The 16,716-nt window shown below is 34.7% G+C and overlaps 1 protein-coding gene across 1 annotated transcript in view; it reads right to left on the reverse strand.

Annotated features, from left to right (window-relative positions):
* EPHA5 (EPH receptor A5) overlaps positions 1-16,716 on the reverse strand; it is a 203,512-nt gene that overhangs the window by 34,419 nt on the left and 152,377 nt on the right. The window contains exon 6 of the mRNA XM_072405426.1: positions 3,979-4,103. Within this exon, the coding sequence (XP_072261527.1) occupies positions 3,979-4,103 (125 nt within the window). The remainder of the gene's footprint in view (positions 1-3,978; positions 4,104-16,716) is intronic.

Genomic DNA, 16,716 nt, shown 5'->3' on the forward strand with positions numbered 1-16,716 from the left:
GAAGGTTCACTTGCTGGTTATAAATATAAGAATAAAATATTTACATGCAATGTTTTATGTAAAAATATTTTCTTAAACTATGTTTTTTTGGCTTGGGCATGATGAAGTAAGTCATTATCTATTTCCATTAAGCAGTCACTTCTATATATTACCAATCTTAATGTATACTGGCTTGCCTATAAAATATTATTTCTATTCTGGTTTATCAAAGCAAAATGGACTGGTTGTCATCCATGTCAGCGTGTTTATTATAAGGTAGTAATCACCACATTTAGTTTGTTGAGTTGACAAATGTGGTTTTTCACACATACTTTACTTGCCTATATAGCTATAGATTCTCAAGAGAAAGTAACAGTGACACTTGTGAACTGCTCAGAACACAAAATTATTTACCGTCAAGATCTGCACTTGTGTTTCAGCAATTTAAAGAGGGCAAAGGACAGGACTGAGTAATGAAAGAATTGGTCAAAATAGTAGAACAAAAAAAAAAGCAGAATGACAACATAGGCTGTATGGCACTTTCTAACTTTCTCTGCCTGTCCATGAAAATCTTGTATGTCCACTATTGTACTGTAGGTATTGCCTAGAACCTCAGAGACCTATGAGCAAACCTAAACATTGTTACATAGGAGGATGCGGCACACATACTTATAAAAAAGGCTGATCAGACAATCAGAAATTCCCCATTTTCATATGAAGTCTGAAGCTCAACTAAACCCAAGATCCTAATAGCAATTAGGTTGATACAGTAAACGCAAACAAAGTAGGGTAACAAAGTAATGGACAGAATATCGATTTCTTTGGTTAAATGTGCTTTCCCACTGCACTGTAGCCTATTTCCTCCCTTCTCTAGCTTTAGAGTGGATGGGTCAGTCAGGTGAGACACAAAAACTAACAGAAATAACAGTAGAGGACATACTACATTTTAAAACATTCCCATGTAATATTTGTTTCCCAGCGAAGAAAACATGTGTCTGCTGATGTCTGTGCTTCTGATGTTTTGGTATGCCTTTAAAAAGAATATGATTGTGCCAGGTCAGCCTTGATCTGCTTGTGTATTACTAGAACTATTTTCTTCCATGAGTTTATAGTTTAGGACCACACTTATTAGAGGTGTGTGTGTGTGTATATATATATATATATATATATATATATATATATATATATATAAGGATTCAGCTGCCTTACTTTGTGGGAAAACAAAACAGATGAAGGAAAACAAATTAACTGTGTTTCTTGCTCTCATACTTAATAATGGTAGACATATGTATATAAAAGGTCACCCTCACACTACAATTTATTCACATATGCACTGAGCATCTGTTTGGTAGAACACAGATGGTTCACTGGAAAGAAATCTGGCACCTAAATGGTTAATGAGCACAATATATCACAGATCAGGAGTAAAATATGGTTTTCTAGCACCAAGAATCTGCACAGACTGAAGTGGCTGTTATGCAACAGTATTTTTCTGTGATGTATGTCAGTCTGGCTACATCTAATTAAGCTAGCTTGGCTCATATATCTATTCCCTAAACAACAAATAGTTACTTGCACAGAATAAAAATAATTGCAGTTTGCAATCTGCTAATTACAAAACCATGTGCTTTATATTGGATATTCATTTTAGATTTAGTAATTCTTTTAACTGGAGTTCAAAATTTAGAGCAGTACTTCCACCACAACATAAGTCATTTAGATTAATTTGAAATATGCAGTGTATACATTTGAGGTGTTAAAATGATGAGGCATAAGGTTTCTGTGCCTTGAAACATTCAGTAAGACTTCTTATTTGTCATTTAAGGGAGAGGAGAACTGCTATCTTCCTAAAGCTTATGCCATATTAAAACATAATATAATATGACAAATATGCAAGTAAGGAATATCAACTTAAGATATAATATTTTTACCTTACTAAAAACCATGTTTTTGAGAAGTTTGTAATTGCACTTGTAGATGGGGGTGGTTATATTTCCTTATTATGTCTTGCCAATTCTTTTTTCCCTAGAAGTATATCAGTCAGTGGTATTGGGGGCTAAAAAATGGTTTCCAAACACTGCAAGCCAGAGACCAAATGGCCTAGGCTGCTTAGGTGATAGAGGGCAGCAGCCTTTTTGATTTATGAACGTTGTTTACGAACTTTATTTTGTGATTTAGTAATGCTAAAAGTGCCATTTATTAAAATACTTCTGGGGGAAGAAGGATCCCACTTCGGCCAAGTTTCTGAAACCTTTGTCAATGATTTTATTATTTGCCAACTGTTAAACACAGAGAATCTTTTTCCAAAACACAAATTCTTTCCAAAACCATAGATAAATCATTGAGATTTTGCCAAGTTTTTTCAATTTCAGTTAAAAAAAAACAGTCATGAAAGTTTTCTCACTCGATCCTGACTTGCAACATGACACAGTTGGTTTTCTGGTGATGATGTTGATATGGCAGTATAGGCTATATGATGTTGCCTTTTCACTAAGGTCATGCAAAAACAATTTTATGTCTCAGATCTTGTCAACTGGTCAATCATGACTAAAAATGTGTATTCGATGGGAATAAAGCATTTGCTATACAACATTGGGACGATGCAACTATTATCTGTTCAGTGAAAACACCACAAGGTGCAATTCTCATTAAAAAATTACTGGAGTAAAATGAACCTATGTGCATACAATGTTGCTCTTATACTATATTATTATATCGTGAATCTGTGGGAGGAAGAGAAGAAGAGGAGGGAGGGAAAGCCAAGCTTTTGAAGGGCAACCAGAGCTAACGTTAAAAAACGAAAATTTTATTGTTCCAACAACATTATTTAAAATATTAGGAGCTGTGTCTCTATGAATGAATCCTAGGCTAACATATATCCACTAGTTTCGCAAAAAAAATAGCAATATAGTTTAGTATCATACTATTTTTCTGAGAAACTAGTGGTTACATGTTAGCCTAGGATTCATTTATAGAGACACAGCTCTTAATCTTTTAAATTATGTTGTTGGAACAATACAATTTTGTGTTTTTAATTTTAACTCTGGTTGCCCTTCAAAAGCCTGGCTTTCCCTCCCTCCTCTTCCACCCACAGATACACGATATGTAATCACATGCTGGAAAAAAAAAGGTCCACATTGGGGCTTTTCTTTCAGGTGGAACAAAAATGAAAACAGCAGCAGTACAGAATGGAGTACCACTGTGGGACAGTACAAAACCCATTTGATCAACATGAAAGCCATGAAAGTTTAATGTTCAGAAACAGTTCTGACCTCCTCAGTACAGGTTTCCTTTAACTGCTTGATTTTGGCAACAGGAAATGCTAAGACAAGAGCACAATGACACCATATTGACCTTCAAGTTGTTTTTCAACATGTAAGCTTGTAAGTGCCCAAATAATAAAGCTAGATTCGGATCAGTTTCCTGTACTGACTTCCAACACATTAGCTGATACTGTTTCATTTTTAGTAAGGATCTTCCTTATCACATCACATAATTGCTTTTACCACTGGTACTGTACCGGACTTGGAGAGAGAAATGACACACAATCCACTGAGAGAGGTTAATATTGCAGCAATCCTTTCATATCCTGGCTTTTATTCTCAACTTTATCAAAATAATCAATGTTTTACAGCCAGTATTTTAAACAAATTATTTACATGCAAACTGATTTGCTACCCTTGAGTAGATAAATATATAATTAAAGGAGGCTCATAAATATTAGCTTTATACAATGTTTGGCATCCTTTTTATTTTAGTGACCTTTATTTAGATTAGCAAAGTCTGCCAATAACTCCAAGCTGAACTTGTAATGTATTTTCCCCAGCTGACGTGCCTCACTAATGAAAAACACACACTGGAAGTCACCCTGGTCATTTATTGCAGACACAATCAATTAGTAATCAATTTCCCTATGTAGCTGATGGCTCCCTAACCAGGATTAGCTGGCAAGAGGGAAAAAAAAGCAAAGATATAACTGTACATTACAAAAGGTCAGACCTTTTCAAAGTATTTGATCTCATATTCCAGGATGATACCGTTGGGTCGCTCTGGTTCCTGCCAAGACAAGGAAATGCTATTTTTGGCGATTTTTCCTTTCTTCACATGAGTGACTGGAGACGGGGCTGCAGAAACAAAAGCAAAATAGCAAGATTAATAGCGGAAGCTTCTTGTTTTATATTCAAAGCTTTTTACATTTGCTTTGGCTCTTGTTTTAGCTGTAGTACTCAATATATTCTTGGCATGATAAAAAGTATGTATACAATACAGATACTTAAGATTGGTTTAGGGGCTTTCCAAACGCAAATTCATCATTAAAATTTGGAGTTTTATCAAATATTGAGTCACATGTTAAATGAGTATTAGTAAATATTTTTAATTAGTTACAAATATAATAAGTTGATGGGTAGATATGTAATTTATAAAAATTGGTATTAGTAATAAAGCTAAAGATTTATTTAGATGGTATTTTGTTTTAGCAAACACTGGGATGCATACTTTAGTGCTGGCACGATATATAAAGACATGCATAAAACTTCTATAAAGGGGATCAGTTACCATAAAGGGAGTTTTAAAAGTAGGTATATAAGTTTAAATATACTTTTATGAGAATAGAAAGATTCTGTTACATCATCCTGGGATGAAGACACCAAAACAAAAAATCTTGGTGCAGTAGGTGTTTTATTCTGCTTGAACTGATTTTGCAGCACAGTTTATATTGCTCTGACTCACGCTTTGGATGGCTTTACCCATGTACTGAGTTCCTTTAGAATCTTCTGTCTATGAGGACCCAGTGTGTAAGTATGCAACAAATGGAGGTTGGGTTACTTTAGGTGGGATAATGAAAATTAGGTAGGCAGGGCAAGTGTTTATTCACTGAAAGAAAGCTTATACTTTCATATATACTATACAAACAAATCTGTAGAAAAGGATATTTCTGACAATTTCAATAACGTGAATAATGAAATTATGTATAGACTCTCTGTAACATATATCTATCCAATAAAACAACTAGCAAATAGTATAGAAGACAAAATCATTACCCACTAATAATAATAATAATTAATAAAATGTTCTATTGTTCAACAAACAAGAATAACCTACATTGAAGGACCATATTTGTTAGATAGGTTCATCAAGGTAGATGGAGCTGTGATAAAATTACTATCATATGGTCCCATCTGCCCTATATATATAGATAAAATAAAAAGAAACAGGCAGCTTCTGCAGGACACTATTATCTTAGGGTGGGATATTACTAAAACACCTCTCAAAACTTCAAAATTACAGACAGTGTACACCATATGGCCATTTGGCCCCAGATATCTCACATAAGGCCTCTGTGTCTAAGCATGTGAAAGTGTTCTGTATCCAGTCTCCTTCTCTAAAACGAGTTAACCATAAGTGAGTATAGTAGTATAGTAAGAAAACCATAAGAAACAGACATAGGGAAACAAGAAACTCCGCCATGGATTTTATTCTGGAAAAGCAATATAATTATTGTAGCAGAAGGAAACCGAATACTTGAGAATGTAACTCCAAAATTTTTGAAAAGACCATGCTTGTGCAAGGCCTCTGTCTAGCATTTTGAAAACATGAAACAAATGGAGTACCCTGTCTCATTGGTTTGTGTGTCAAATAGCAAGTCTAGCCACCTTGTTGAGTAAGTAATATTGTGTTAAAGGAGAGAGAAAGAGATGGGGTTTGGTGGCTAAATAGGTTAATTATGTATTTACAACAATTAGATTCATACATAATTACAGGGAACAATTAAAAAGATAGCTTAAATCTCTGTTGTGGCAGCACAGAGTTGAGATATCAGAGTTGTACATAAACCCCAATCATTTGCAACAGGAATATGGAACCATATTCTTTCACAGTATCTGTATATACAGTGGAATTGAAAGCTAACTTTACCTTCCCGCCATCAGGAATACATACCAACTTCACCATAACATTAATAGATGCCTATTACATGTCAGGTATCAACCCATGAGGAAGGGATGTTGGAGGACATATATTTATTTATTTCTACAACAAATATAACATAAACTCTTAAATGCCACAGCCTATTTCCCCTATGGAAACCCAGATCCATGGACTCAAACTCCAATTTAAAATATTTGAACATAGAACCTAATGAAACTTAGCTTGACCGCTTTAATCCATATGTACCCCTGAAGAAGCCTATCTAGGCGAAACGTGTCGGATAAACAGAATCTTGAACGTTTAATTGGATCACTAGTGGTACACAAAATGTCATAATATGTCATAATATGTAAAACTCTGATATATGAACTCTGTGCTGCCGCAACAGAGATTTAAGATATCTTATTAAATGGTCATTTAGCCACTAAACCCCGTCTCTTTCTCTATCCTTTAACACGATATAGCATTTTGAAAAGTATCCTAAGAGAATTGTTGGAGCTGTTATTTATTATATTTATCTTAGTACAGTTATAGTACATATGGGTGAACTAAAGAAAAACAATCACAGGCTGTAAAAATACATGCTTTATTTCTCTTTGTGTCCTGTTGGGAAGATATCTTATTACTCCCTTTGCCAGAGACAACAGGCACTAGCCAGAAATCCATTCAAGGGAAAATACCCTTATTTCCTGTTTGTGTGACATCTTTAAAATTTTAATAACAATTAGGACACAAAGCTCCCACCTAACCTACCTAACTCAGCCCTACTCAATCTAAATCCATAAGAAGTTTTTGGTAAAAAAAATAAAGAAATTTGCTCATTAATACTGTGGAGTACAAAGTAAATGAAAGAGCTAAATATTAGCTGGTGTCCCTCATTTACATTAAAATTAAGTTTCTAGTTTTAAAAAGAATTCCTTTATGTGTGAGCATTGATTATAAGATGTACTATTAATGTCAGCATCAAACTGAATGTAGGTAAAGCCAAACACTACTTAAATGTATAAAAAATAAAGTCTTCATACTCATATATTCAAGTGTGTTAGGAAAATCAGATTAATTTAATTAACAGACACATTTACTTTTATTTTACTGCATTTTTATTGTAGAAAACTCTCTATCTGTATGGTGCAAATTAAATACTTTAACTAAGGTCAAGTCTAAATGTGCTTATCTAATAATCTAAAAGTTTAGAAAAAAAATCAGACAAGATAAATAAGATTGTGATCAGTGTAATACAGATATGTTGGTCACATTAGCTCTGCAACATTTGATCTTTCCTAAGATAACCTGCCCCCTGTGGGTTTTTAATTTACATTTGTTATGGGATATTTAGCTTTCTATTATGCCGATTTTAACTATTTCTTTAATTATTCTTAATATAATCTAATTTGCCTGATCTGCAATGAATCAGAGTTTGTAAATCTATTATGACTTGCATTATTGTTTTTGGATAAGATAAATTACTAGGAAATGGTCAAACTTACAATGTCAGAATTTAAAATCAAATTGATTGTTTTTATTTCCCAGGACCCACCCTTTTTGCTACTGATAGTAATAATTCCAGATTTAAAGCACTATTTGATGAAAAGATGATTGCACTTAATTGAATGGTTGAAGTGAAAACAATTTTACAAGTAAAAACATACTTTGCAAAGTGAACAATATTTATTCTTTCAGTAAATCAACTCTACTAAAGACCACAAATCCCGAAGAAGTGGGTAGTAGGAATAGGATACTAGGCTAATAATTATTTTTTTTGTTTAAATAAAGATTTGTATTATACATTGAACCAACAGAAATTTATAAGGGTGAATAAAATTCGTTGAGCCAAAAAAATTCAAGCTGGAGAGACCAATAACAATATACATATTGTGCAATAGTAGTTAATCACTCCAATGCCACAACCTTAGTTATGATCTGTTTTAAAGGGTTAGGTTGGTTGATAATATTTGTGATATTACTATTATGTAAGTTTATTATATTATTAATATTTTCATTGTGTACCATAAAGATGGCCATGAAGTAGTGCAGCAGTTTTTTGAGGTTAGCAAAACAAATGTTCTGTACTCCTGTAGTTCATAAACTCTGTTTAACATCCTAAATATTTTATTTTATTGGTTGATTTCATTATTGAATATTTTAGATCAAAGACACAAACCGATCTGCAAACAACAACAGCAAAAGCATACCGTTGTTTATCAGGCACCCGTAGTTGTGGGAAATGAGTGATCCAGAACAGACAGAACCTCCTAGTAAACAGATATGTGAACCATTAATGTAAACACAGTAAAAAATGAATATTAAGTAGTTGTGTTCTGCATTCCGCTTCTCCCTGTTAATTAAGCTGAGTCTGCTGCAAATGTACAGAAGATCAAATGCAATCTATGAATGACCATATGTGTATTTAAAGTGCATCCAACAAAACCATTTGTAGCTCACCAATATGTGCAGATGCCTGCAAATCTTCTGTGACATTGAATAAAATTTAGACAAGCAAAAAAAGAAACATTATACCAGGAGTAAATGATAAAGCTGGTAATTTTACCCCCTTGAGCTTTCTTTCATAGAAGTGTTAAAGTGAAACTGTGCAATAAAGGCCAATTAAGTATATCCAATCGATCCCTAAGGTATTCATATGATAGTGTCTTGGTATCCGGAGCACATCTGCGTTACAATGCGTAGGGCTGAAGTAGAAAGGTGGAAGTATTTTTTGGAGTTTTCATTCCCAAACAAAATGTAATTTAATCTCCACATCCTCACAAAGGCTGCAATCATTCCATCTTAAAAAGTCTGCAACTGGATATAGCATCATATGATTTGAAAGAAAAGTACAATTGCCCTGGAACCTGTTTTTAAAGGTCACTTTTTCTGGAAGAGCAACTCTCGCAGAGTATCAGAGAGATGTGCTGCACACAGACAAATAACAAAGCCTTTATGAAGGCAACACAACATAGTAAGTTATCAAAGAACATTGTTAAAACACATTTAGGCTGGGCTGTTGTCTCTTTCTGATGTAAGAGATCTTTCTGATGTATGCTTTATAGAGATCATACTCATTGTAGAACACAGCTCTAGCACAAAGAATGATTTTTCCAAGGGTCAGATCATTCATTCGGGGATGAATAAATAATCTTAGATAGTGGTTGGACAATCAGACTCAATCACTGAAGTATTATGTCCAGAAATACATTTGTGTAATCCAGCCTTAAAGGTCTTTATTAGGAAAAGGGAAATATTTCAACAAACTTGTTTTTGCCTTAAAATAGAACACGTTTTTAAAGCCACTTGTCGACTTTTTGAGTCACTTGCAAAGCCCTGAACATAGTATTTTCACCAATGGTCAGGTGTTTAGGAGGTCTATGGGAATATGTCCCAAGAAAAACACATTAAAAGTTCTAACCCCTGCTGGCTATGAACTTTCAATTAATCCAAAAATGACAGCTTATTTTATTGACCATATGTTTAATACTTTGATTTACATAAAATATCTTTGCAATGACCTTGTAAAAATGCACAGTTTTGCAAAAATTTAGTAAAAACAGATTTATACTTATTAATATATTTACCTAATTTCACCCTTTTTATTTTTTGTATAGAGCATATACATTTAGGAACAAGATTGTAGTATACTACAGTTTACCAAATAGTGGAGGTGGCTGTGTTTCTTCCCCAGGCTTGCGCTTCCTTTATTTCCTTTTTTTATTATATTTTCCTGCCAGCTAGGATGACAACACAGAGGGCCCTGATTTATTAAAGCTCTCCAAGGCTGGAAAAGATACACTTTCATCAGTGAAGCTGGGTGATCTAGCAAACCTGGAATGGATTACCTAAAAGTAAATTCCTATTTGTTAGCAACTTTTTTTAATACTGGACCAGATCCATTCCAGGTTTGCTGGATCACCCAGCTTCACTGATGAAAGTGTGCCCTCTCAAGTTTTGATAGATCAGGTCCAATGCAGTCACTTTAGAACAGCAAATGTGTTAGGGCTACTAAAAACCTCTTACCCTATTTTTTTATGGTAGGATTCTTCCAAACTGGTTGTGCAAAACTTCTTCCACTTCATGATTATGGAGGTTGCTGTGCCCTTGGGAACCTTTCCCAGTCTTTCCCAGATCTGTGCTTTGCAATAACTCTGCAGGCAGTTCCTTTGGCCTCATGGTTTGGTTTTTGCTCTGATATGCATTGTCAGCCATGGAGCCCTCTATAGAGAAGTGTGAGCCTTTCCAAATCATGTGCAATCAATGTAATTTATCACAGATAGACTCCAATCAAGGTTTAGAAACATCTCATCAATGATCAAGAGAAATAGGGCACCTGAGCTAAATTTAAAAGTTTTGTTGCAAAAGATTTATGTATATAATTTTATAATTATAATTTCATAATTGTGAAATTATTTTTTTTATTTTTAATAAATGTACAAAGTTGTTTAAAATCCTGTTTAAACTATGTTATAATGGGGTACTATGGGAACCGAGTGCAGGTTAATGTGGGAAAAAAAGAATTTAAACAAATGTAGCATCAGTCTGCAAATAACAAAATAGAAAAAAAGGAGGAGTGAGGGAGTCTGAATATATTCTGAAACCACTGTATGTATGTATGTGTGTATAAATATATATATATATATTTATATATTAATGTTAAAATAAATGTTTTTTAAATATGACGTTATACATACATTACCATGTATCATTCCATGTATCATGTAAAACACTCTCCTATACCTATAATGTATTTTAATTTAAAAAATTGTTGTACTTGTTGATCCTAAAATCTTTTTTGGATTTTTTTTTTTAATCCTACAAACCTAGCACGTTTATTCTATGAGACATGATTCAGCTCTATGTTAAAATTGGCTCCAGTATTAGGACATTCATCAAGAAGACTGATTGCTGTATCATGTAGACTGGCAGGCTTGGCACCGAAGGACATTTCCCACACAGCCCAAACAGGTCTGGGTGATTGGTGTACTTATTTTTCTTTAAATTTAATAACAGCAGAGGGAAGGATGCAGTTGTTCCTGTTAAAAGAAAATACTGAATTGGAGATTGGAAGTGGATAGTGGGTGAACTAAATTTTATTTTGACACACGTAAAAAAAAAATAGGCTTCCTATTATTTTTTTTTTTTAAACTTGTGTGATTGGTGGGATTTTGCCAGTAAGTAATAATATCTACATTAAAGGAAATAATGCTGAATGAATTCAGTTCACTGTCTTTGGGTGAATAGTGCATGCAGATGTTAGTAAAAGAACTAGAACCTCCGTATGACTTTCCTGTATAAGAAAATGTATATTATATTCACAACAGGACCACAGTGTCTAATGTTGTGGCAGCATGGGGCTGCTCCGTCCATTGGGCCACAGGACCTCACTTTATTTGTGTCAGGTACTGCTGTCTTCTTTTGTCTCTATTTGCAAGTGTGTTGATCTTGCTTTATTCTCGCCCATTCATCAGACCAAACAATGGGCTCCAAAGGCAGGCCAATTGCTAAGCTAACTTGAATGGAGCATCTCAATTTGCTAGTGTTATATATTTCAGCTGACTGGGAGTCATTTCCAGCAGTCTTCCTATTAGCTAGTGGTTATTAGGAGTGGTACATTGTTTACTTCAAGTCCGAGCCTGTGCATGTCACTGGGACTGAAGAAAATATAAAGACAGTGCAAGCTGTATTTATTTTTTATGAGGATCAAGATGACTTTTGAGACATAGGATCAAGGTGACTTTTGAGACATGGGATTAGAATTTTCATTAGTAATGTTGAAAACAAGTTTAGGATAAGAAGAGCAAAGCAAACCCAACATAGACCTGGAATTGTCCTTCCCTGTACCTGCTTGAAAGTTTTAACATAAAAATTAAAATACAGGTTGACAATCAAAAATGCAGCAACCTCTGGACCAGAGGAGTGCCGGATTTTTGAAAATTCTTTTTTTTTTTTTATACTTGCCTCCACACACAGGCCAGCCTTCCTCTCGCAGCACCGTGGACATCTGACACAGTTCCAGGGAGCAGGCAGCAGGAACATCTCAACGTGTATTTAGTTTAGCAAGCAGACCTAAATGCTGTTTCTACAGAACAGCGCCATGAAAACATTAGTGGCCAAACAGTGTACTGCAGTCCCTGTATTGTAAATGCAATCCGAAATTCATCCAGAGAAACTGAAGGAAGTGGATTTTTCGATTGTTGACCTGTACTGGCAGAGGTAAAAGTTGACTCCTGCAGTTTCCTGAAAGCCTGGCATATCTAGTTTGGAAGATTTGGGGCTCTAAACCACTAATCAATGCATCTGTCTAACATACAGCCTGCCTTTTGCTGTGCCAGAGGTGGTGGGCTATCAGTAAACCAGGAAAATTTAATTCAACATGAGCCAACTATTTGAAGGAATCTGCTAGTAACTTAGTGAACACATACAGCAAAGGGAGGGAAGACTCAGGTCCCACTTGAGAATTTAGGAATTATTTAGGGCTTAGCCACAGGAAATGGGAAGAATGATGCCAACTGTTGTTCTGCTTAAGAGGACCAGTGGTAATGGATGTATCCGGAAGTTCACAACAATGTAGGAGAATGACAAGGGTTTATGAAGCTTTGCAATTTTTTTTTTCAAAGAAGATACTTGAAGAGAAAAAATAATCAATTGGAAATCTTATTTAAAGCACAAAACAGATTTATGCAAATTCAAGAACAAAAACTCTCTCCATACCCTAGAACGGGACAATCAATTGCTGGTTTATGAAACAGAAAGACTATTAATTACTTCTCCGTCTGACAGTACGAGCTCACTGCATTTTGACAAAACTACAAAAATAAGAAGAAAATATGAAAAACCTACAATACACTTGACCCTGAAGATATTTTTAAGTGCTGCAAATTGCTGTAGTTTGCATAACAAAGAGCATGCAGTTCATGCATAGTGCCGAGTGACGCTAATATTTTGATAGGCTTTCCTCTCTGATTATTTTTGCATTATTTTAAGCTGCAGCATTATTACTAATGCTGCAGCTGCTCTATTCTTAAAATGTGGGAGTACTTTACGTGCACTGAATCTTTTGGATAAATCTATATGAATCTTGGAAAAGGAAACATTTGTTAAAAGTATTAAAGAAATGAATGAAAGATCTGAAATACAGTGAAGTTAATTTAACTGTTAAACACATAAACACATACTGTCTTTATGCAATGAACAACTTACCTGGCAATTACAGGGCCCTTAAAGAAATTTTTTTTGGGGTCCTGACCATTGCAAAGTTGCTCTTGGGTCACATTACTGTGAAAAGATGTGATTGTTTAAATCTGCTACTACTTAAAAAAAATTGTAGAAGGCTTCAATTAAAAAATTATCCAGACCTACACTTTTGACCTCCACAGTCTTCAAGTGCAACACTGGCTTTTAAATGGACACATTTATTGCCCCAGGCCGTGTGTTGTGGTTTCCTCTGTTGCCCCCTAAATCATTACTGTGTTCTGTAGGGGCCAACAGAAAAAAAACACAGCACAGGGGGAGATCACTAACAAAAGTATTCCTTGGTAAAGGATCTTCAGCCAGTATACTGACTAAAGACTGCAGAGACTGGTGGTATGGGTGGAAGGAAGGTATGTAATAACCTTATGTGTGCAAGGGATCTTCAAAGAAAAACTCTTTAAATCATAAAAAGGTAACTTTCAGATTAGGAGAATCTTTGGTACGTCAATGTGGACAAAGTTGGGAGCCTTGTGCTAACTACTCCCATCATTATAGTCTCATGATTGGCCCATCAATATAATAGAAGCCTAATTAGTCAAAGTTTTAGAAATCAGGAGGTAGCATTGCCAAGCTTTCAGCCATGAAATCTGGGTTAGTATATAAATACAAATAATGGTTCAGAAATTAGGAGGCTGAGGCTGATAATCTCCCAATCTGCACTGATGGTTAGACACCAGGAGGTTTTTGCTATGTAGTGCCACTATAAATTCAGGTGAGTTTTTGGGTTTTGTTCAATAGAAGTGGGCATAGTAAACAAGCACATTCAAACAAGTCTGGCTTACTTGTAACAGACACTGTAAAATGTGATAAAAGGGTTTTTGCATTTTTTGTGTTTTGCATTTAGAGATTTTGTACACACGCTGATGGACAGGTGAAAGGATAGACTGCTTAGGTTTAGGATAATGCTAATGTCATAGCCAGTATTGTAGAGAAACTGAAGCTTTATACTAATACAAAATAAAAAAAAAGGGGGATTTACAGTATACTGAAAAAAAAAGTTGTAGGCCATAACTTTAAACTAACAGTATTAAGATTCTGAAATATTAGATATTATATTTTGTAGAATGATATCTAAAGTTTATTCTGTATTACTCAAAATGAATTTCTTAATTGTTTTCGCTAACTGTCCTCAAAGTGACTGAAAACAACAGTCTCCTTGTGTAGTTAATCTTACTATCTCAGCCTACATTTTGCAGGCATGGTCAATGCATTGCTTAATATATAAAAACACAACTGAATCTCTACATCTTTAAATAGATGTAAAGCCTCATCAAGAGATCTCTTGCAAAAAATACAAAAAACTCTTATTTTTATTTTACATGATCTAGCCGATAAAATATTTCATTTAAACTACAAAAACAAGCATGTTAACATGTGGGAGTCAAAGCAAACATTCTGTTAAGGTAAACAAATAGTAAAGAAAAGTTTAAAATGCTCAAGGAAAACACACTACAGTTTTTCTTTAAGAGAGAGCAGTGTAAATGAACCGAAATCTTTTAAACTGCCTTGTTGTAACACTTTGATTAAATCTTTGAATGATTTAATTTAGTATAATAATGAAATTATCATTAATTTAATAATGAAATGAAAAGAATGAAATCCAGTGTTAAATATAATGCAGATGGCAATAACTGTGGTTTTAAAGAGCATGCTTAAATGGTATAATATGATAACACCTTGGGCGAACATAACAGCATTTTTTTTAGTATCATTGCTATGTTTACTGTGCTGATGATAAATGTTAGGAGTCTGAACAATGAATTAAAGTTTGAGCTATTTTACCTTTAAGCCTCAGGCAAAATGTGTTCTAGGATACCCCTGCTATGATTTTGAACCTTTTAGTGAATTAATGTGCAAATAATCCAGGGAAGTAAAACACTGCTAGCTGATTGTGTACTATTTTGACAACTTTTAGATGCCGAGAGTAGGTGCCAGTGTTGGGTACTAGGATGGTTGAACTCCCGTGTACATTTAAAGAAGTTATACCAATTTGATCTAACCAATGAAGATGGCTGAAGACTTTTGAGATTAAGCACCAACAACAGAACAAGAAAGGAGAAAACACATGTTGTAGTGATGGAGAAGAACACAAGGTAACAGTGTGTGAGAAAACTGTACAAATTTGCACATTATGTCAAAACCTCCTGAAGATTATTGCTGTTTTTTGAGAGCCCATCTCACTCTGTCTGTAATAGAATAAGGGCAAGTTTACTTCAACATCCAAATGACCTTTCTGTTCAAATCAACTAAGTTCATTGCAGGTGCGACTAAACAATGTCTCACAGTTTGTATTCTGTCTAAATCTCCTAGATTGTAAGCTCTTCGGGGCAAGGTCCTCTCCTCCTGTGTCACTGTCTGTATTCGTTTAATATTATTATTCTGTATTGCATTGATATTGGTAAAAGCCTGTTTTCTGCCAGCATGCTGAAGATTAGGACTTTTTGCTCTACATGAAGAAGCCAGGAACTCTTTGCAGAGGTCCGACATGCCTTCTGCTGACTCAAAGCTGGAATTCAGTCAGAAGGGGGAAGAGTACAAAACAGCAAAAAGTGGGCCTTTGTGCAAAACTGATTTGATCCCCCCTCCCCATACCACTAAGCTGACTTAGGACTTGGAGGGCATGGGACCATCTCGCATTGGCACACTTTGCTCCGTCTAATGTCTGCCCTGTGTGGTAAGCATGAGCATGCTGTTTTGCTTGCTTTTCTACTCAATCCATCTATACTTTAGAATAAAAATAACTGTAATACACTTCTTTCTTTTCTTTCTTTTTTGTTGCACCTACAACGCATTTACATAATTTAAACTAATGTGTTTATTTAGAGAAGGGTAGGCCCAAGGCTAACCACACATCTCGTTAGCTAAATGTACAAACTGCTACTTTTAGAATGGCTTACAGAAAAAATGGTAATACCTAAATATCAGAATGTAATGAACATTGTGGCTGGGGGATCCACCATCCACGGCCGCGGACCACCAATATTATCACAGGGGACCACAGGTTGGGGACCACTGTTGTAAATATATATTCCAACCATTGTTTGGTACAACCTCCAATCTCTACTACTCTTGTAAAGCATCCGCATTTTTAGGAATGTACTAGATTTTATTGTAGTCCTTACATGTATATAATTTCTGTTCAGTTTTATTTAGAGAATTTCAAATTCAGTAAATGTAGTAATAAACAACCTTTGTGACATGAAGATGTCTGTTAAAGATCATACTATTCTAAAGTACACAGACCAACATTTCTCATAGCTGACTGTCCCTCTTGCCCCTTAAACGTATTAATATTTCAAAGTTATATTACATGGTGACAATGAAGACTTTATAATGTATTAAAAGATCATTAAAATAGAACTTTGTATAAGCACAGGGACACAAAAATGACAAACAGAAACTGTAAGATAACACTGTAAAGCTGCCAGATTCTCCTATAACCTTGTTACAAGCCAAACATTTAACAAATAGAATCCGTAACTCTATGATGGTTTAAAATTGAAAACTAAAAATCCAACTATAAATCATGACTTTTTAGATTGGCTGTGCGTTTAAAATTAATAGGTAATA

The sequence above is a fragment of the Pyxicephalus adspersus genome, chromosome 3 (genome assembly GCF_032062135.1).
Source record: "Pyxicephalus adspersus chromosome 3, UCB_Pads_2.0, whole genome shotgun sequence".
In the NCBI taxonomy this organism is placed as follows: Eukaryota; Metazoa; Chordata; class Amphibia; order Anura; family Pyxicephalidae; genus Pyxicephalus; species Pyxicephalus adspersus.